Source organism: Podospora pseudopauciseta, chromosome 4, assembly GCF_035222475.1.
Source record: "Podospora pseudopauciseta strain CBS 411.78 chromosome 4, whole genome shotgun sequence".
Classification (NCBI taxonomy): Eukaryota; Fungi; Ascomycota; class Sordariomycetes; order Sordariales; family Podosporaceae; genus Podospora; species Podospora pseudopauciseta.
This window is the reverse complement of record NC_085894.1, coordinates 2092935-2114833: the sequence shown is the minus strand read 5'-3', so window position 1 is coordinate 2114833 and position 21899 is coordinate 2092935. Positions and strand designations below refer to the sequence as shown.

General features: G+C 51.8%; 5 protein-coding genes across 5 annotated transcripts; 3 read left to right on the top strand and 2 right to left on the bottom strand.

Annotated features, from left to right (window-relative positions):
- Nucleotides 1–1111: 1111 nt before the first annotated feature.
- QC763_409490 (uncharacterized protein) lies at nucleotides 1112–6776 on the bottom strand (the record flags this gene model as incomplete). Its single annotated transcript, XM_062912578.1, has 6 exons — nucleotides 5790–6776; nucleotides 2592–5736; nucleotides 2393–2535; nucleotides 1381–2342; nucleotides 1200–1327; nucleotides 1112–1146 (listed from the first exon to the last, which is right to left on the bottom strand). Exons 2-6 carry the CDS (start codon nucleotides 2665–2667, stop codon nucleotides 1112–1114), a joined length of 1344 nt encoding a protein of 447 aa, XP_062765768.1. The 5' UTR covers nucleotides 2668–5736; nucleotides 5790–6776.
- QC763_409500 (uncharacterized protein) lies at nucleotides 5066–6566 on the top strand (the record flags this gene model as incomplete). The annotated part of the gene is made up of 3 exons (XM_062912579.1): nucleotides 5066–5614; nucleotides 5668–5742; nucleotides 5931–6566. 3 exons carry the CDS (start codon nucleotides 5066–5068, stop codon nucleotides 6564–6566), a joined length of 1260 nt encoding a protein of 419 aa, XP_062765769.1.
- A 141-nt stretch (nucleotides 6777–6917) lies between the features above and the next one.
- Nucleotides 6918–9721, top strand: COX15_2 (Cytochrome c oxidase assembly protein cox15). Its single transcript, XM_062912580.1, has 2 exons — nucleotides 6918–7349; nucleotides 7417–9721. Exons 1-2 carry the CDS (start codon nucleotides 6997–6999, stop codon nucleotides 8552–8554), a joined length of 1491 nt encoding a protein of 496 aa, XP_062765767.1. The 5' UTR covers nucleotides 6918–6996; the 3' UTR covers nucleotides 8555–9721.
- Nucleotides 9722–12036: 2315 nt separating this feature from the next.
- QC763_409415 (uncharacterized protein) lies at nucleotides 12037–13033 on the top strand. Its single transcript, XM_062912568.1, has 2 exons — nucleotides 12037–12680; nucleotides 12741–13033. Exons 1-2 carry the CDS (start codon nucleotides 12538–12540, stop codon nucleotides 12814–12816), a joined length of 219 nt encoding a protein of 72 aa, XP_062765766.1. The 5' UTR covers nucleotides 12037–12537; the 3' UTR covers nucleotides 12817–13033.
- Nucleotides 13034–16323: 3290 nt separating this feature from the next.
- QC763_409520 (uncharacterized protein) lies at nucleotides 16324–20486 on the bottom strand. The gene is made up of 4 exons (XM_062912581.1): nucleotides 19536–20486; nucleotides 18737–19318; nucleotides 18291–18449; nucleotides 16324–18223 (listed from the first exon to the last, which is right to left on the bottom strand). Exons 2-4 carry the CDS (start codon nucleotides 18810–18812, stop codon nucleotides 17142–17144), a joined length of 1317 nt encoding a protein of 438 aa, XP_062765765.1. The 5' UTR covers nucleotides 18813–19318; nucleotides 19536–20486; the 3' UTR covers nucleotides 16324–17141.
- Nucleotides 20487–21899: the final 1413 nt, after the last annotated feature.

Genomic DNA, 21899 nt, shown 5'->3' with positions numbered 1-21899 from the left:
TTGTGGTGTTGTGTTGAAAACAACTGAAATATGTGATATAGTAGTCAGAGAGGTGAGAAGAGAAAACGCTTTGTTCTTTGTCTTTGAGTAAGGATTCCTAATCCGGTATGTCAACATTGCCCGACCTTCCACCACCCACCCTTTGTTTCTCGCTCCTACCGCCCAACCAAGTCTTTGTTGTTCCCACAGTTGACCGGATTGGATAAAACAGACTCACCACATTGTTTCCTCGATGTAAGCAGCTCCTTTTCCATCTCAGGGGTTGTTCCCAACCACCTCACCTAATTTTGACCCCCTTTGTCTGCCAAGTCCATGTATACAAGCAGTCAATTGTTTAATCATACACTACATCCCTCCAGTCAAGTCATCCCTTCCCGTTTAAATTTCAAACGCCCAATGTCCGCTTAGATGATATAAACGCCCAACTTCCACAGGGTCAGAACCTCCCCCTATCCAGCTATCCGCCCCCAAGAAAAAATGGGAACCATAATAGTGATACAAGATATAGTAGTCATAGGCTCAAAACACCAAAAATAATTTCCACTGAACCAAGAAATTGACTTTGATTTCCCCCCTCCTCTTTTTTCTTTCTTCAGCGCTAAAAAAAAAAGAAGAGAGGGGGCTCGGCCCAAAAGAAAAAAAAAAGAAAAAAGGAATGATTACAAGACAAATGGTATATAATGCGCCCCTCCGTCAAAGTGACTATTGCTGTAGTAAAAGATTAATGACAGTAGATATAATATTAGTCACACTTTGGTATCATTCGTTTGCCCTGTGAATCCTCATCCCTTGTTGTTGTTTTTTTCTAGTAGTGGTAGGGTAGCGTGGGTGGTGGGTGTGTTTGGTAGGTAGGTGATTTGGTGTGGTCTGGTCTTCTCATGAATGATGATGCGATTGGTAAAAGTCGGCGGAAACCTCATCTTTTTCTGGTCGTGTGTGTGTGTGCCCGGCACAAAAGCTGATATTCGAGGAAATTGGTAAAGAATGTCTTTCGTGTCAGGCGCCATTTCTATTTCATCCCCTTTTCCTTACTCCGATTTCGTTGTGGTCGTGACATCGTGGGTCGGTCGTGGTCTTATCATACACTGTCTCGCTGGTTCTGCATGTTCGTTTAGGCAAATGCACCAACGACGGACATGCCGGCAGCTACAAGACAGTCAGTATCAAACAAGAAATGAGAATATGCTCTGATTTCTTACCTCCCAGTAAAACCCACAAGAAGGCGTCCCTCTTCTGCTTCTTGGTCAAGGTCCTGTCCGCCTCCTCGGACAAGAAATCCTCAGCCAACAGATCGACAAGAGAAGCGTACAAAAGAAGACCAGACGAGCTACGGTATGCGGGTTAGTGTTCGAAATGCTACTTGGAAACAACGGCACTCACATGGCATTGAAAACACCAACAATAATCAACCCGAATGCACTGTTGGGATCATATGAATCCTTCACCATCAAGCCAATAGCCTGCCCAATTGGGCAAGTGCAACCAAAAGCAAGCACCAGCATCCAAGGCCTAAGACTGCCCTGCTTGTAGGGGACAGCAGCAATTCTGGAACCAAGACCGAGACCCTCAAACATCTGGTGGAACAGGATAGCGACCAGGAGAATAACAAAGCCGTCGATGGTGATGCTGATGGTCATACCGACAAAGACCGAATGAAACAAGATACCGCCCTCCAACAAGGTAATATTCATCGACATCTTCTTGAACACGGCCGGATCGACAGGCTTGCCAGTCTCGACATCGATATACGGGGAATCGGCAAGGGACGGGGGAGGCGCAAGCATGCTCATGCGTTTCTCAGCTTCGGCGTATTGATGTTGTTGTTCCTTTCTCAGGGCCGCATGGCTCGACTTGATCATGTTGACCATCTCCAACCGCTGGCGGACATACTGCTCGTAAAAGACCACAAACCAAGGCGGCATCTCGGAGCGAACCTCCAATTCGTTGATGTCGTCAAAGGGGTTGTCGCTGCGCGGGTAGCTGTTCATCTTCTCGCCGTACAGCTTCTGCGCCATTCTCTTCTCGTAGTCCATATCCTCAATCTCGAACTCGCTGTAAGCGGTGTATCTCGGCGGGCGAGACGGAGCTCTCTTGTGGTCGGGAGCGTGTGTGTGTTGGTAGGCCGGCTTGGACTCTGGCTGTGGAAGGGCCGGCCCAGAAGCCTCGAATCCCATCGCACCTCCGTGGGAATGGCCACCCATCTTGGCATTGAGATACATCTCCAGAACAAAAAGACAGAACATCGATCCCATCATGATGACACCAGGCATGGCGGGATACTGGGTGGTGAACAAATCCGGAAGACATGGGTCTGTCAGATTACCGAACGCAACAGGGAGAAGCTGTGGTCTGTCAGAAAACGCTATTTTCATGAGGCCACAGAACCACTTACATGAACGAACGCTGTGGCGATCAGAACACCAGTACCAAAATGCTTGCAAGCGAAGAACACCGAGGTAGGCACCTTCACCCACTTTACCTTCTTGGCCACCACTGGGAAACCGGCACCAAAGATCGAGGCAGCCAGCACCATGACTGGAAGACAAGTCAGCCTATGCATCTGTTAAATCTCACTTGGACACAGAACTTACAAAGACCCGCGACGTGAAGCGGGAGGTCATACTCTCCGACCTCCTCGCCGCTCCCACACTGCGGCTTTTCATCCATTTTTCTTATTTTTTTTTTCCGCGTCAAGCGGTTTCGGTATACCAGTACCTCGTGTGTTAAAGACAGAACGACTCCAGGTCTATCCCAAAGAGAAGATGAAATCAAGAGTGTACGTAGAAGAAACCGCCCGGCAGTTGAGAAGAAGAGAAAGGAGACTAGGAAAGGAAAAGGGGAGGGTTGGGCGTGAAATGCACCATCACCGGGTTGAGGCGACGACGATGCAAAAAGAAGAGAAAGAAGGAGAAGAGAGAAAAAGTAAACAAAAAGCGGTAGCGATAGAAAGAAAGACTTATGTCCTCCTGAGGACCAAAAGACGTGACAAGGGTGGGAAAAGAGCCAAGAGTCCAGAATCCGAGTTCGAGATACTGCCGTTGCTCTTTAGTAAGTACGATTTCCAAGACCGCACCGTGGATCAATGGGGTAACACCACGGCAAGATCTGCCGCGACTCATGCCCCGAGAGAGCAGCAGCCGAAGAACCGAAAGGCGACATGGGAATCCACGCCCAAGTCTGTCACAGACAAGAAGGCCAAGACACGAACCAATAGACTGGCTCTGTGATCAAAGATTGCTGGGATGAACGAGTCCATGCAACTGTCGCTCCCAGGTTTCTGACGACCGTGAGACTCTGGCTCAAGCTGATCGTTGCACCAAGCAATCCAGCCTAGACTTCAGCTGGAAACCAAGTCGTAGTCCTCTCGACGAGCATCTGGAGCCAAACAAGGGAGACAGGGAGGCCATGTCTGTGTAGCAATGGTCAAGCTCAAACTGGAGCCTCGGTTTGAGCTTGGCAAAAACCTAAAACGGATTCGCAGAGAGGAGTCGTCGAAGAGCCTAGATCTGATCACGGGTAGCCAGTGATAGCCAGTGATAGCCAGTGATAGCCAGAGGAAGGGAGCATTGTTTTGTTCGAAGAAGGGAACAGAAGACAGTGTGAAACAGGTTCCACCTTCTCCTGGCGACTGTTGAAGCGTTCAAGATTAAGAGTGACACTCGGGCATTTTTTTTCAAGATATCAAGAGTCCATGATGTCTCGGTATGCTGCCGAATCTGTGGCGTGGCAGTGCAATCGCAAACACTCGAGAGCCGCAGATCTCCAAGGAGACGGTGCAGCTCTTGGGTGCAACTCTGGCAACTCTGTGCCGGTCGTCATCTTTCCCAAAACGCCCAATGGACGCTGATTTGGTCGTTCACTGGAACCATCGTTGAGCTGCTTTAGGCAAGTCGCCAAAACCTGCCCTCTCACCCCAGAGTTGGGGCAACAAGAGCCGAAAGAGAGGGGTTCAAGCACTGACCGCTTGGCAAAGAACCCCTGGAAACAGGGGTTCTCTGCAGGGTGCCGCGACAAGACGGGGAGATCCGTGCAATCGTGGGGTTTGCTCCTTGGCCCAAGTCTAACACTGGCCCTGCGCGAGAGATCATGAAGGATTGCTATATAAAAATACAGTTGTTCGTGTTCAGTCCAGGTTGAAGTTTTGGCCGGGAAGCTCGAGTATTTAGCTGTTGTTCAATTGCTCTCTGTAGTATGCGTCCAGGCAACATCTGGAGAAGGTGGCAACTGTAACTGGTGAAGCGGAGATCTTGCTAGATGTGCATTAACCGTTAGGGGTTTCCGGCTTCCGCCCGGTTGAAACATTCCACCAGCCAACGGCGACGGGGGACTCTGGTGTAGTGGCGCTTTTGGTCCCGATGTCACCTTGTCAAGTGACTTCGTGGCCCGTCCATAGAATATTCTGAGGGCCTAGGCTAGAGCTCGGAGCTTGTACCGTGGAACCCAAAAACTGGATGCTCGGCATAGAGCTTGGTCTTGGAGGAGGTGGTGGCCTCAAGAGACGAGCTCCCGCTTGATCTTTCCTCCACTAGACCAACAAGTCGTTTTCTCGGCTACGCATGCTGTAAACAGTACAAGCTTGAGCACCAGCCGCTCCAGAACTCATAAGGGGTACATAATCACGGGTGGCTGTGCCGTTTTCGATACAGTAGTGTCGGTGGTGATGTGATGGTGATGTGAATGGAATTGTAAACTTGACCCTTTCTTGCCCAAATCAGGAATGGGTTGGATGTAGGTTGCAAATGTGACATGGCGAAAACCCGCTTGGTGGATTGAGGCCGCTCTCCTGAGTTGTGAAATGGCTGGTTGCTCAGTCCTATAATACTGTCGCCATCTCTGGCGCATCTCTTGTTAGTTCCTGCCATAGGATTTCGATTGTAATTCAAGCTTGTCGAACCCAACCGTCCCACTTCAGACCCAAGATTGACAGTCCAATGGCAACCCAGGGCACTTCAGACGATGGCCGGCCGGCAGGTACGTACCCATCTGAACCTCGAAATCATGCTGCAGACAGGCTTGTCTTGTCAAGTCGTAGGCTTGAACATCATGAAGCTTGGCAGTCTAACACATGGTAACAGGAGCCAGCCCCCCTGAAAATGCACCAGCTTCCACCTCCCCCGAGATCCAGTCGGATGCCCAGCCCGGTGCAGAGCCAGCCAGTACAGCAGCTGAGAAAGAAGTCGCCATTCCAGCCGGTCCAACCAGACAAGCCACGACAACCTCGCTCGCGGATCCTCTCGATATTGCTAGGCACCGTCGTGAGAACATCAGTCAGAAGCAGATGAAGATTGAGCATCCTAAAGGCAACAAGCGGAGACTCAAGAAGTACTATGCCCAGCAGAATGCTCTTATTGACGACTTCCTGGGTGCCGATGATGAAGAGCAGGTTGCCATTGAGAAAGATGCGAAATATGCCCCCAAGATCAAGTTTGCCATCAGGGGCTCCTTCGTCATCAACTTTTGCCTGTTCGTCATTCAGCTGTATGCCGCCATCTCGACCGGATCTTTGGCTCTCTTCGCCACCACGGCCGATGCTTTCATGGATCTTGTTTCGTCGTTCGTGATGTTGATAGCCTCGTGGCTTGCTGCCAGGCCCAGCGTGTACAAGTATCCTGTGGTAAGTTGACGTGGTGGTCCCTGATGCAGAGAATTGTAGCTGACAATAGGCAGGGCCGTACAAGAATAGAAGCCATGGCCATCATTCTGTTTTGTGCATTGATGACTACTGTTGCTATCCAGCTGTTGGTGAGTTAGCATCTTGAAAACAAAGTGTCAGGCCACAATATGCTTACAATGTCGTAGATTGAGTCTGGCCGAACACTAGGGGCCGGAGCGCCAACAGAATCCGAGGAACTTCACATCGTCCCACTGGTCTTCATCGGTGTTGCCAGTATGTACATCGCATTCGGTCAGGTCATGAGTGGTACTGACAGCTCATAGTCTTTGCCAAGGGTAGCATGATGGTGTACTGCTTGATGTATCGCAGGTTCCCAACCGTGTTCATCTTCTACATCGACCACCGCAACGACATTGCCATCAACAGCTTCGGTTTGATCATGGCGGTCGTTGGCGAAAAGATTGCGTGGTACCTGGACCCCATCGGCGCCATCCTCGTTGCGTTGATCATCCTGTTTTCGTGGGTGTCCAACGCCTTTGAGCACATCTGGCTGCTGGTGGGCAAGTCGGCGCCCAAGGAGTTTATCTCCAAGCTCATCTACATGGGCGTGACACACGACGACAGGATCCTCAAGGTCGACACATGCCGAGCGTACCATGCCGGCCACAAGTACTTTGTCGAGATGGACATTGTCATGGACGAGGGGCTGCCGCTAAAGGTGACGCACGACGTGGGCCAGGACCTGCAGCGTAAGCTCGAGGGTCTGGCTGATGTTGAGAGGGCGTTTGTGCACGTCGACTATGACCACCAACACGACGTCAACGAGGAGCACAAGCCCTTGTTTGCGCCCAAGAGCAACGTCAAGCGAAGCCTGAAAGATATCATCCTGTTCAGGAAACCGAAGATGGCCGCTTCCGGAGACTCGTCAAGCGAGACGACCGCCACTCAATGAGGCTTGTAGGTGATTGTAGGATACACACGATGGGATTGCATTTAGGCTGGAGTTCAGGGCGGGTGTATAATAAACGATATATAGATGTGTGCTTCAGTCTCTCAGTCTCTCAAGATGTAGCGAGAGAGTTTGATGTTTCAAAATTCAAAATTGAAATGAATTGATCAAATATTTCGGTGTGTGCTCAGCTCAACTGAGGTTCATACGCTCTTTCCCTTGATGTTTCTCAGGGAAGGTCCACCCCTGATGGCCAAGCTGTGGAGCTGTGGTGGACAAGGCACAGGCCTTCATCTGGCCAGTGCTTTTCAACGGTGGGCTGATTATCAAGCCAATGGAGAGAATCGAGATTCCAACGTTTCTCAGGTGAGCATCAGCAAAGCAAAGAACAGCTCCAGATCAGCTCCGCCATTGCCGGCGCAAAGGCATAGCCATGTCCCTCTTTCAGCTCGGGCTGCGTAGAGCAGCTACCCAGCTATCCAAATCTTCATTCGCTTGCGGTCAATGTCTATGTCAACAGGCATCACCTGCCCCGCCATCCCACATTCTCAAGCTCGTGGCGGCCAGAGCTCCGGCGATCCGTAGCTATGCCACCAAGACCAAGTCCCCCATAGCCTCCCTCAGCAAGAATATCCAAAACGAAAAGACTTCGAACAAAACCTCTGAAAAGAAATCCTCATTCCCCGAAACCAATGCCAAATCCGTTGGGTACTGGCTTCTTGGTAGCGCCGCTAGTGTCTTTGGTATTGTCGTCTTTGGTGGACTTACACGGTTGACCGAGTCTGGGTATGTCGTCTGGCTGCGTACTTGGCTGTCCCCGGAGACACCAGGCTGACATATAGTTCCGCTGTAGTCTGAGTATCACAGAATGGAGACCCGTCACGGGCTCACTGCCGCCTATGTCCGCCGAGGACTGGGACTCTGAATTCGAAAAGTATCGCGCCTCCCCGGAATACAAGCTCATTAACCCTCACATGGACCTCGACGAGTTCAAGAAGATCTACTTTATGGAATGGACACATCGCCTCTGGGGCCGCTTCATCGGCCTCTCCTTCGTGATCCCGACTATCTACTTCATCGCTCGCCGCAAAGTCACCCCACGGATGGCTGCCAACCTGGTCGGAATTTCTGCTCTTATCGGATTTCAAGGCTTCATTGGTTGGTGGATGGTCAAGTCTGGCCTGAAGGATGATCTCTTTGCTCCCGGCTCGCACCCCCGTGTCAGCCAGTACCGCCTCGCCACTCACCTTGCCGCCGCTTTTGCCTGCTACTCCTGGATGCTTCTCGCCGGTCTCAGCGTCTTCCGCACCCACCGTGCTCTCGGCAACCCCGCGTATTATACCGGGCACTTCTCCGCTCTGAAGAACCCGGCCCTCAACATCCTCAGGCGCTCCGTTCTCGGCCTCACTGCTCTTATCTTTACCACGGTCCTCTCGGGCGCTCTTGTCGCTGGCCTCGATGCCGGTCTTATCTACAACGAGTTTCCCAAGATGGGCACGGGCTACATGCCGCCCAAGGCCGAACTTCTCGACAAGTTCTACTCCCGCAAGGAAGACGGCTCCGATATCTGGTGGCGCAACATGCTCGAGAACCCTTCATTTGTTCAGCTCGACCACCGCATTCTCGCCATGACCACTTTTACTGCTGTTCTCGCCCTGTTCGCCTACTCCCGCACCGGCCGCGTCCAGGCCGCCATGCCTCCCAACGTCCGAAAGGGTGTTTTGGGGCTCGTTCACTTGGTTTCTCTCCAGGTCGCTCTCGGAATTACCACGCTTATCTACATTGTGCCTATCCATTTGGCAGCCACCCACCAGGCAGGTGCTCTTGCACTCCTTTCGGGCGCCCTCGTTTTGGGTCAACGGCTCAGAATCCCCAAGAATACTGTGGCGCTGGTTCAGAGGCAATTGAAGCAGGGTGCTCAGCCCTTGAAGACACAGGCGTTGAGCCAGAAGATGCAGGAGGCCGCAAAGAATGCTGCCACCAAGGCATAAAAAGGATTTTGGAAAAAAGAAGTCGTGTATAAAGATGTAAGACTATATGTGACACGAGATACCCCCCCCCCCCAACTACATGATGACAGACAGGAGATAGGAGTCCATAGTTGTATCATATTTGTGCAAAATAGGAAGATAGAAAAGGGAAAGGAAATTCAACTCTGGTTTAAATCAACGGTATCTCCACGTGTACCTTTTGGGCAGTCGGGGTGTTTTACCGTTTCATAGTTGTTTAGGGGATGTTTGTCCGGTCAGCGTATCTTGTGGATGTCTCTGGTTCCTTGCTGTCTGAGCCGATATGCTGTGCCACGTTGTTGGTACCGGCGGATATGGAAAGGCAAAAGGACAATTAAAAAAGAGAGATGATAGGGGTGCATCCCCCCTCCGGATCACAGTGCAGTCCCCCCCCCCAGTGGGGTTAGGGCTATATGCTATATATGGCCCCTGAATCTGACATGACATTGTTCAACGCCTTTTCCCCATCACTACCATCATTAACGACCATAATTGCCACGATATTGAACCATTATGTCTGTAAAGCTAGTAGGTGTGTATTGTCCTTTCATTCCCCTTGCTGATGGTCTTCCGACACCTGGCTGGTCACGCTCGTAGGTGTGAAAGCGAAGGGTTGGGCATGTTGATAAAACCATAAATGCTAGATAAGGCTCTGTTTTCACGCCGAATTCGCTAGATTGAGATGAGACTTCTGATCTCATGGTATTTGCTCGAGGGTGGAGAGCATTAGGAGGCCTGTCATCCAGGTGTTCATTAGAGAGAGTGTGGGTTGGTGGAGTTCTTCTTGTGATCTTCAAATCTGGTGTTCAGCATGGCTGAGAGACAGATCTCCGAATCTTTCTACGCAGAAGATGATATGCGGGGTAATAAGGGGTTTCCGGGACAAAACAAAGGGAGCTTACTGAGTATTGTACTGTGTGGCGGAAGCTGATCTGGGATTGGGGTCACTAGAGAAAAGAGGAAGTCTGTTTGCTGGGTTTTACCTTCCGTTTACAAAAGTTATCTACTCAGGTTTGGAAGAGAGCTATTATTTAGGTACTGTGATGCTCAGATAATACTTCCACATGAAACTCTGCTGAATTGAGCTGTTTCTACAGATTCTCAGGCGCATTCGACGACAACTCAGGAAATTTATCGGCGGGGATTGCTGCTGAATGTTCTACGTAGCTAGGAATATCAGAACCTAGAATGCAAGTGAACATAGATCAGGTGGTTTATGCTTAATTCCCGGTGCCACAACGGTTTCTACGTACAACACCTCCGCTCCTGGAGCCTGCGGCCGTTGACATGAGCATGGAGTAGCCTTCCGTGTTGACCGCGGGACGGGAGCGACCTTGTTTCCCCGGCATTTGACAGTATGGTATTCTCGGCGTTGAGACTGTTTCTATTTTGAAATGAGGCATATGGGATCTGGCGTGAGTTTCAAGGGTCTTGTATGCACAGTCCAAGACATTCGAGGGTCTATACGAGGCATGTGCCATGAAGAGCAATGGTTTGTCCATGATGACCCTGATTGTTAGAGGGTCCTCAGATAGTCCAAGCATACCCTAGTCACGGTTGACTGCTTGAAGGCGGCGACAGACATGAAGAGGCGACGGATAGACACGCGAACTACTGTGTTTTGGCATGTCAGTTCACGCGGAGCTGAAGACGTTGAGGCTACCTGCAGCATCAGTGCGCTGTTGTGCGACAGGCAGTGGTAGCAGGTCAATATCCTCCGTTATACACAACCTGACGTTCCCTTAGCCCAGTACCATGGACAGGCAACGGGATGAAATCGGGTCTATCGGCAAGTCAGTGGAACGAGTCACAGAGACTACTTTATTTGCCGGTTAGTCAGTGTGACTAGAGGGGAGGGGAAACGGTATTTGGCTAAAACCCACATGTTGCCTCCGTCTCCCCGAAAGCAGAATGCTGTCTTGGGGGAGATGGGCAAGCTGGGCGAATTGTTGAGGTGTGACAGGGTCCAAGACAGCAGCTTCCCTCCCTCTTGTCCCTTCAGTTTCAGCGCCACTGTAGTCAGTGTCTGCTTTGGTGGCGGATAGCTGAGGCTTGAGCCAAGTCACAAAGTGTTTGACAGTTGACACATGACCCTGAAGCAGGAGGCTGACGGCAACACGCAAGTTGTGGAGGCGAGAGGCGACTTTAGTCGTTTCCGCCTGAAAATGGTCAGCTCTGGTGACACCGAGGAGATGGGCTTGCGGTTCACATCACTGATCTTGAGGTTTTGTGGCCTGATGCAGCGTGTTGTCTACGTGAGCATCTGAGTATGTGAGAGAATCGAATCCAGAGGTCTGATGAAAGGGAGTGAAAGTGGGAAGTCAGACCACCGAAACCATGGTGAGCCCAGCCGTGGTCTCGAATTTGTAGGAGTTTCTTTGTTCGAGCACCTGCTATTGACCACACTCCCAGGGTCCTTCTTACGTAAACCGAGGGTCTGGTCCCATGGAAACGGGAAGCGGGAGGCGAGGAATTTTGATGAATCTGCGAAACTGGCAAAGGTACCCGAGGCGCTGGGCTGGGATGAAGTGAGACGGGATGAAAAAAGTGAGACGGGACGGGAGGGAGGGAAGGAAGCGGGAAGGCTTGCTGAGATAAGTCAACATACGACCTTCTTTCTTGTGATCCATATCTTGTCGACGTTCTTGGTGGAGAATAGGTAGAGCTGATGGCCCCTTATTTCGCTCCTTTCCATCTTGGTTGTCAATGCATCACAGATTGTAGGCAGCGGTGAGCCAAGAGGAAGGAACATGGGAGCAGGCAGGCTCGAGGCAGGTTGGCTGCATTCTGCATCTTCAATCGAGCTTAGCTTCTGCATAGCATTCTTTCAAACAATTTCATGATCCGACGTGGACCTCTCAGAGCGAGTCTCGCACAACATCACAGCCTCAAGCGGATGATTGCATTTTCGTCATAGACACCAATTGTCACCGCAAAGTTGTTTGCTCCAAGAACTCGAGTTCCCCGCAGCAGGCCTCGGTCAGCTGCACCGACAAAGACATCCATGATCACGGCCGGGTTACGTCAACCCGGAGGCCACCTCAGAACTTGAGGCAAAAGGTCTGGACCATCCGGTCTTCTTGCTGCTCTACATACGTTAGCGTGGCACAAATTGATTGGCATGCAAGTCCGGCCCTCGAGTTGTGATGTTTTGTTGCTCTATACTCTCCCCAGATTTCCTGGCAAACACCACGTTTGCCCTGTTACATATGCGCGCCTCTTTTCTCTTCGGCCGACGGAAACACCAAGGGATATCCAAGCCTTGTCGAGATATCATCCAAATGTGAGGCATCACTTCCCTATCTCAGTGATACGAGAGAGACTCTGCATATTGTCAAATCACTAGTGGGCAAGCAGCCTTGTAACTTGTCTTACATGTTTCTACATGCACCAGTGCGCATCGTCTACACTCGACTTCCCGCTGGAGACACTTCGGAGGGATGCGTGTGTTACGCAGGAGCCCTGGCTTACACATTTCTGTGACCTTGTCCCTGTTATCAATGTCTTGGTGTCCCCCTCTCCTTCTGTCTCGTTCTTCTCTTCAACATCAGAGTTGTCTCTGTACCCTGCTACCTCGCAGTATCCTCACGAAAACATTGCTACTGACTGCCTCTCGCAATTGGGTTCTAGATTCCCCTGTCGACAAGAGACGATGTTAGTCGTCTTGGCTCCGTGAGCTACGGTTTCCCGGCCGCTGAAGAGCACTGCTGTTATTAGACAGCCCTTCTTGCGTTGCCCCTGAAGAGTACCATCACCGCCTACGTTTATAAATACCTGTCACCAACTTTGAAGCTGGTCGCCATCATCACTCCATAGTCCGCAGCACACTTTGCTCATCAAAAGACAGCTAGCCGACGACTCTCGGTCACACCTCCTACTCCGCTCTTGCTCCGAGCACCACCACTGAGGCAACAGTTACATATCCCTTCGCCTTCAACACAGCCAACCCCAGAAAATAGCCATAAATGTGTGTGCAATCTGACTGGGTGTTTACCTGCGGCCACCGGGCCTTTGCCAAGTTCGACAACTGTCCCAAGTTTGGTCGTGGTTGTTTTGGTCAAAACGGAACACATCAAGATGTGTATGTGCAAGATATATGCAGTGACTGGTAGGCCATCCCAAGCAAGCGAGCACTTGTGATGGCGGTTGACAAATAATTTCTTGTTAGCAAACTTCGACCACTTGATCCCAACCCGCAGGCCGTGTCGAACGACCCGTACAGGAAGAAGAGAAAGATCAGGTGAACATGCCGCTGTTGGCATGTTTGTAGCGAGTCATTGTTGCCTGGCGTTGGGGTATATGAGGGTACATAGTGGGATGCATACATATCGTAGGTGATCCTCACTCTTCACAAGACCGAAGGCTTGCTAACATGATGGGTTAGGTAAATAAGTGAGCACATGGTGTTATGATGATGATGATGATATAAGGGGTGGTTCAATTTGTCTTTGGAGACAGGCGAGAATTATAATGAGAAGCTCTTGCCAACTAGGTACTGTCCGCCTTGTCGACTTATCCGCCGTGACTTTGGCTGTGTTCATCATCTGCTAGCTCTTCCCAAGAGAGACCATACCTGGCATTTCTCGGCGTTACACTCCCCCCTTTTTTTTTTTTTTGGTGCGTTCTGCTGACTTGTTTGCTCACAGGGTGACTTGTGGCTTGCATTCGAGGTTCCCAACCACCAACACTACTTGCCTCGAGTTGCTTTCAGTGAGGGTCGTTTGTTGTTGGACGAGATCATACAAACCATCCCCCTGTTTCTTCAACTAAACCAACTAAGCCAGAATGATGGTGACGCCGAGTCCGAAATACGATCATACGGAGGTGGTTAGCAAGACTTGACACAGTTGGTGAAAGATCTTTACGTTGAAAGGCTTTACTATCCCGACACCAGCTGGTGGTGGAGATGAAGAATAAATATATAACGGGTATCATTTCCTCTCCAAGTGGTGAGATGTCTTGATATCACTACCGCCGCAGACACACACACACACACACACGCACGCACGCACGCGCGCGCGCAACTGCAAAAAAGCAACAAAACATTTCAAGTGAATACACTCACTACCCAGGAGCTACACTGTGCATCCAATACAACTCGCTGTTTACCCTGCGGCCACCGCACCTTCCGCCAGTTGGACAACTGCGCAAATTTTGGCAGAGGCTGCTTTGGTCAAAACGGAGGCCATCAGGATGTGCATGTTCAAGATATCTGCGATGACTGCAAGATAAAGCCTTTGGATCCGAGCCCGGAGCTGAACCCTGATCCGTATGAGGAGAGTAAGGAGAGGGCTAGGAGGAGGAATAAGAAGGCTTAAGCGGGGGAGATGTAGCCTTTTGGAAGATGGGTGATCATCAGGGGGTTTTTGAGCTTCGCAGTTACGCAGCTCTTTGTTGTTGTTGGTGATAGTTAGGGTGTTTAGGAGGCAGAAAGCTGGGGAGGTTATCTAGGTACTTAGATGATAGCTCTGTTCTCTTGACAAATCAACCATCTTTCGCCGCGCGTGTGTGTTCGTCGCCGATATCTTTACTATTGATCCAGGGCAGGACAACCTCGTCACTTCGACTCGAGGATATTGTGATGATGATGCAAAGAGAATGAACACAATGTAGGTGCCTTGGGTGATCACTGGATGGTCTCAGCTTCAATTCACATGTCAGGGGTAAAAGTCTTTAAACTCCCTTCTACTTTCAGCCGCTTGTTTCCTATCTGCTTCATAAAGCCAGCCCAACTCCGACTCAGGGGCAACCTACCTAGGGGGTGGCTTTGTTGTTGTTGTTGTTGTTGTTGTTGTGGCTGACTGTGGCTAGGGGTTAGGGACTCTCTCCCCCCCTCCCTTTATATAAGCACCAGCAGTCATGCTGATCCCCAGATCTGCCGCAGAGTATAACTTATCATGACACTATCCATCAACACCCCCTACGCCCCCCTAATTATCCCTTTTCTCTGTGAAAAAGAAAGTAGATATAAGGGTTAGGGTTGGAACTACATTCACCCGGTTGGTTCTGTGATCTCGGTCTTGACCCGGAGTTCTTCCTCCTCCCACTGGAATATTGTGGATCTTGGCGCCAAGGCTGAACAAAACCTCAGATCACGATCCAGTAGTTTTATCAAAAGTGGCGAAGTCATGAATTCAGGGTCCTGCCCCTTTTTCTCTGTCTTTGTTCCTTTTCTTTTTTGGCAAAGGCTGGAGGCCCGGCCAGGGCGGGGCTGCTCGTCGGATCCGGGCAACTCGGGGGGACAGTCGCCTGTCACCTCTCTCTCTGACCGGGACTGTTTGTTGTATCGGACCATGACACGATGTTTCCTTCCTGGTGTCTAACCAAGGCGCGACTAGCGAACGGGATATTAAACTGGTCGGCGATCATCCAGGGGCTACACTTGTAGGCAAACGGAATGGCTTTATTTTGTTTGTTTGTGAGGGTGCCCTTCCGGAGAGGGCTCGGGCAATGCAATGCGCCGCCCGCCGCCGCCGCCGGCTTTGACTGCAACGGAGGGGGCGGGGGCGGCTACAGAAAGAGTGGATTCGGCACACCATCGAAATCTTGGCTTCTCTTCCCCTCCCCCCCAATCGATGACGAGAGTGGGCAGTGGAAGGGGAGGTGGGTGCGCTACGAAAATGTTCAAGATGGCAACGACATTTGTCGATTCGAAGGGGGTGGTGTTGACCATGTTGACTCCGCTTTGTGGGAGGGATTGGCTTGGGTTGTGTTGTTTGATAGCCAGACAGGCGAGTTGAGGTACGTGGGGATTTTTTGTCCAAGAGGATTATATTTCTGCTTTTTTTTTGTTTTTTGTTTTTTTTTGATTTTGGCGATGTTGTGTTCGGCAACGGCGGCTCATCATGTATGTATCTTCTCTTGCTGTATGTATGTCACGGTGCCAATATCAGCCATCGGTTGTTTTGAATCCTTCATGCGTGCATCGTCGCGCGCCGAACAAGAGGGGAAAAACATGGCACTTATGCAAATGCAAGATGCAAGTGTACCTGAGCTATCGTATCGGTTGTTGTGGATCGGTTTCTTTTTTTCTTTTTTTTTTCCACCGTCCGGAAAGTGGGAGGCAGGGGGGAGGGGGAGGTGGGGGGGAATGGATTTTGTCAAGGGAAAGGGTAGAAGGATGTTCGGGCCGAGGAAAGGGTTTCCCTTCCTCGCTTTCGTCCCTTCGGGCTTTGGGGTTCCGCAGAACCGTCTTCAGGTCTCTTATCTGATCGCGATCGACAGGGAATGTCGACCAAGGGTTTAAGGGTTTTCTCCAATTCTTCAGCCCCTGGAGCAACAACAAGATCGAAGACGGGCCGGTGAAACAATAACGGCGACGGGGAAAGCGCGGCAACGGGGAGGTAGGTATAGGAATGCTGGATCTTTGGACAGATGTGTCATGTAATACGACCAAGACGGCCAGATACTTGCTTTGCCTGTGAACTCTGGGCAAAGGAGCTGTGTGTCGTAAAACGTAACTACCACTTGGCATTACACAGTTGACGCGAGGCCGTTGACCACGTCAAAGCAACTCTTTCCTTCTCCCGTATTCTCTCCCAGGACAGGGCATGTTGGCTATCTCTGCCCAGGTTAGTTGGGCAAACCATGACCTAAATCTCATGCCATGTTCCAGACTATCAGACCTGCCGGGCTTGGCTTGATAGAGTATCGGAGGAGGCTGGCACTTGGGAACCCTAGAAACTATTTGTGAGAAACGCAAAAGACGCCGGCCGATTCGCTTGCTCGTTTGTGACAAAATAGGACGGGCATTGATGGGTATCCAAAGTAATATGCACAAGAAAAGACAAGGCAAAATATGAACAGAGAGTCGAATAGCCAAAAAGGTCTTGTTTCAAATATATACTCGAGAAGTGAAGTAAAAACAAAGTGATGATGCGCGTAATGAAGTCCTCACAGACAGGTATTTCCAACGTTGAAAAAAAAAAAGCACAAAATTGACCGCCCTCCAAGTCTTCAATGTAAAATGTAAAAAGCATTGTGCCTGCCACCAAGAACTTTTTTATCGTCTCTTTTAAATGCCATGTCAAAAACACCCAACCAAAAAACCAGTTTGGAAATGCAACTTGTGCTGTCAAAAAACCACCAACCACCACCAGGGAGAAAAACAGCCTGAGTAAAAACCAAAAGCCAAAGAGCGGGTAGAAGAGAAAAAGAAAAAAACAGTATTTGCACCTTGTAGATCATGATGATCCTGCCAGAGAAATGCATTCATGTCATCTTTTGTGTTTCTTTCATGCCCAAACAAGGAAACAAAAAAATCCCACCAGCGCCTGCCGTGAAAGAACAAGACTTCCAGAGCCGCCCCCATTCAACGAGAGTATAGAGTATGTGTGAAAACCGATATAAAAGAGCCCAACATGCAAAAGGAAATTCTCGAAACACAAAATTCGCCGCCGCGTTGAAACCATCGCTCCCTGCCAAATCTATAAGCGTTTGGGGTATCCGAGCAAGGCAAGAAATCCGTCGCAACGTTTCGTCGTCATCTAACCGAAAAGTCGTCGTCGTGTACTGAAAGTCCGAGTGCGTGTGCTTATTCGTGTGCGTATGCGTATGCGTCACTCGTTTGTCATTGGGCCTCCGCCCAGAAAGGCCCGAGGTTGTTCTCTGTGGGGGAGTCCGTCATGTTGGGAAGTCCGTGGTAGTCGTTCATCCAAAAGGCGTCGTCCTCGAGCGCGAAGCCACCGAAGCCCGAAGCGGCGCCGGCCAGAAGGGTCGGGTCATCTCCGGCCATGGACGTGGCGTTCATAAACTTGGCGCTAGTCTTCTTCATGAAGCCTAGTTCGTCAAACTCGACACTGCCGAGATCCGCACTGCCCATCATGCTGTGGGTGTGCCCGAGAAATCCACCCGTGGGGAAAGGGCTTCGGAAAGTCTCAAAGTCATCCAACGGGTTGGTGAAGAAGTCCTCGACCTCGGAAACCTCGCCCGAGTTGGACGTGGTCGTCGTCATGGTGAGCTGCTCCGACCCACCGAAGTCAAATCCACCGTAGCTCTGTGGTTGGCTGTAGCTAGAGGGGGCGAAATCGTGGTTGTTTTCGCGGGCAAACTCCAAGCCCTCATAGTTGTTCCAGTCGACCGAGGCCGCACTCAAGCCGGCGCTGAAAATAGGCTGCTCGTGGTCCGACATGTTGCCAAAGAACTCGGCGTGGTTGGCGACGTATGGCTGATACTTGCTGATCTGCGAAAGGTCAAGCGGCGGAAGCTGGGCAAAAGACTGCGAGCCTGTCATCAGGGGGGAGGCAGCTTCCGACCGGCTGTGCTGCGATGGCGGCATGCTGTCGCCGCTGATGCTTCCGGTCGCGGACGCGGTGCCACAGCCTTCGGCATCTCCAAGGAAGCCGTCCAACGAATGGTCGCCCAAGCTTCCCGTGCTGTGCATCGAGTTGACCCTGTTGAGCTGGTAGGGGCCGCATTTCTGCGAAACCTTGTTGTGCTTGTACGTCGGTTTGGGGTGGCCGTTGACTTCAAAGGCAAGCATGCCGTCCGAGCTGGTGGTGTTGGCGCGGCGACGAACTCGCGAGCTCAGCTTGGAGATCTTGTTCTGCGCGGCAGCAGCGCTGTCCGAATCCGACTCGGGGACGGTCTCGAGCCCAGGCTCCTTCTTGTGGCAGCAGGTGCAGCGGCCGCCATGGTTACAGCAGCAGCTCTCTGTAGGAAAGATGATACGAGTCAGAGGGAGCAAAGGCCTGGATCAGTCAGACGTGACAATGCTCACCCTTGTGACCCTCCACCACCGGTCTCAAGTGAATACACTTGTGTGTCTTTTCGCCGCAGTCGCACTTGACATGGGATGAGCGGGACTTGCGCATGGCCCGGCAGTGCTGGCATTGCGACACCGGCCGGCCCTTCTTGTTGATGTGCTGGAGTGGGCGCTCTGTTGTCGCACAACTAGCCGTTAGCAACTGGCTGTTGGAGATGAGATGAGGGACGGGTGTTTGGAAAGTTGGAGTAGGTGAGGGGCAACCGCCCCCCAACCACCGCTCAGGGGCTACCATCCAACTTCCGTTGCTGCGAGATGTTCCGGTGACCCTCGGCAGCAACCGGGCTCAGCCAAGCAGTACAATACGTAGTTGTGCATGTGCATGCAGAGCAGCAGCAGATAGTATCTGCACCGACGTCGAAAGAAGAACAGGAAAAAGAAACAAGGCAAAATTGACTCACCGTGATGCTGGCAGTTGCTGACCCGATGGCCCCGCACGCAGGCTTCGCAAGCCCACTTCTCGCCGTCGATGATCATGGTGGTGATCTGATCTATCTGATGTCTGATGTGATCCTTGGGAGTTCGAAGTCCAGTCCAGTCCAGGTGCAGCCGGAAGTTCGGTGCTGTACTAGGAGACAGGTATGAAGCAGGTCAGTTGGGGGAGGAGGAGCTGACGGTCCGTGATCCGGAGCGATATGGCCAATCCAGGAGCTGCACGGAAGCTGTTGCTGCGGTGCGCTTGGGAAGGCGGGCTGGAGCAAGCGAGTAGCGAGGTCAACTGTTGGTGGTTGGTGGTTGGTGGTTGGTGGATGGTGGTTGTTGCTGTGTACTCGAGTTAGAGACTCATCGCTCGGGGCATGCTGGGTTCATATGTAAACATCTGAGGAAGATGCCGAAGACTCCGAGTCGATTTTGGGCAAGGCGACTCGGTCGGGGGGTCGAGGGAGGGTTGAGAGGATCCCAGAGACCAGGGAATGAAATAAATTTATGTGGGCTGGGTGGAGCCGGTTCGTTGAGAGAACAGCTGGAGGCGCCACTGGAAGCTGAGGCCGTGTAAGTGTGTGTGAATATCCAGGTGTACCTAGCTTGCAAAGCCTCGGTGGTGGCTCAAAATTGGGCTGCAGAGCAGAGGGCAGAGGGCAGAGGGCACAGGGTAGAGGGCAGAGGGCAGAGGGCAGAGGGCAAGGGGTGGGGTTCCTTTCAGGGCAGAGACCGGGACGGGATGACTTTGTCGGAACGAGACAGGACAAGGTTGGGTACCTTTTGGACTTGGAACCTCACTCCGTAACGGTAACCCAGAATCCAACAACCGAATCTGCGAATCCAACAAATTCTTTTTTTCCTCTGACAGCTTCAGCTTCGGACACGGTCGGCGTCAGGGCGTCCCAAGGTGAGGTAAAGTGACGGGTCTCAGCTAGCTTAGCTTTGCTATGGGCTGGCTAGCTGCGGGCTCCAGCATGACGTGCAGCAACAGCAGCACAGAGAAGAAAAAAAACAGCTCGGTATCCGGTATATCCAGGTCCCAAGGTCCAGGGCAAACGTAATGCCGGCGGTCTGAGTAAGGTGATGGATGGAAACGCAGCGGGCGTCGGCGGCTGACGGGGCGCAACAATGGACGATGGACAAGTCTCTTGTCTACCGAGGGCAGAAACAGGAAGTCGGACTGGACAGCTTGTGAAGCGGTGCAGAGGCAATACAAAACCAAAGCCGTCTGAGAGCAAGATCCGGAGCAGCACCTCGAAGGGGGTGGGCTCCTTTAATGTGCTTTGGTTGTCGGCCGCGGCTGGCGTGGGTTGTTGGAATACCAAGGCCCAAGGCAAAGCCCGTCAACTAGTACACACAGTCCACACTTCCCATGGCCCATGTGGGACTCACCATTCCATTTCCCCCCCTCGCCGGATGTGTGGATGGATGGAGAGGGGATGAACGCCAGACTTGTTTCCTGCCCTGAACCCAGCGTGCCCAGAGGTGACGATTGACAGGCCGCAGTGGCTGCTACAAAGTACTTTTTCGTACATGCAGAGAGGTACTTGGAGGGACAAGTGCAAAGTCTCATATGCGTCTCTTGGTAGGCGAAAGACGGGTCGCGGGATGGCCTGAATGGGAATTAGCTGGGTCTGCTGCACATGCCTGTTGAAAAAGCATCAGCAAAGTTGGGGAGCAGGGGCCCCAGCAACATGAGGGTTGCAAGGTGCGGGTGGTTGCGGAGAGGGGGGTCAGAGCCTGGGGGCGTGGGCGTGGGCGGCGTGATAGGATTGTCCTCTGGGTGCCCTAGTCAATAATGGAATTTAGCATCAGGTAATCGTCGTTGATTCCACTGGCCAGCAGCTTGCCCGGTTATGCTGACCTCAGTCTATCAGTTACGTTAGTCGACTTGATCCTCGAATTTCCTTCTTCCTTGCCCTCGATCTGATCTATTCTCAGACGAGACGACCTTCCTCACTGGGCCAGCGAGAAGTGTTATTCATCAAGTAGGGAAGTTCTTGTAACCTTCCACCTTGATGTGTCTGAGGTGCCCTGGTTTGGCGCTGTTCTACTCTGGGAAGCTCGTTCAGCCTGGAGAGGGGCCGTACTCGATTTCTCGATCAGGTACTTTGCATCCACTCCACGGTTCATCCTCCATCGCACGTCACAGGTCGGAGCAGAGCACAAGAGTCTTGGGGTCTTGGTTGGTTGGGACCCCAAGGAGAGTCCCCCAGCCTCTTTTCCTTTGCCCATCCACCACCGGTATGTATGTACAGACCCCAGTGACCTCCCTCTTCGATTCTCGCAGAGTCATGGAGAGAGTCTGCAAGTTCTTGACATCGGCCCCATCGGCCTCCCCCGGCGGTACTCTGATTTTCTGGGAATTGCACACGACCTCTTTTGCGCCGAGCAGCGCCCGAAGGTGCAGTTGCCGGAGGGTTCACGGCCAGACTGCCGTCTCTGCCTACTTCTGCGACAACAAGGGGTGAGTATTTTCATCTCCATTTGGCTGTTAGATCCGCGGCCTGGGGGGCGGATCGGCTGTGAACGACCGAGTTTCTCCCGCGATCACGGCTTCTTCTCTCCAAAGCCCTCCAACATAAAAAGCTCGGCGCGCATCTTTGGACGGGCTCACGGGCGCAAGTGGCATCGCAGTGGCATCCACGGGAAGCTCTGCGACGTCAGCTCCAGCAGCAGAGTGGGGTGTCGCATTCCCCACGCCGGCGCTTCTCGAGGATATGGGTAAAAGCCCCAATCAAAGGGAAAACAAAAAAGGCAGGCCCCGGTCAATTTCGACCTAGCCTGCCGCAAAAAAATGGAATATGTAATTACTTTCTACCTTATGAGAAACCAACTGAACTCCTTCCGGCTGCTACACGCTCGGTCTCTTGCTCTCACTCACACTCTCCATCCCTCCTCGCTGATATCTCTATCCCCAACCACTGTCCTGTTCCCACCCGCCCCCCCAGGACGGCCGTGGAGGGGTTCGCTTCTTCCATCACTAGCGTCCGATGCGGCGTTGACCATGACGCGCTTCTCTTCGAAAACCCTTGCGAGGGTTCGACCGATGTTGCAGGGCTAGCACAGCAACAACCAGACTACCACAGTACACACTCCACCAGACCGAGCAAGAAACGGGCATCCACTCACACCTCATAT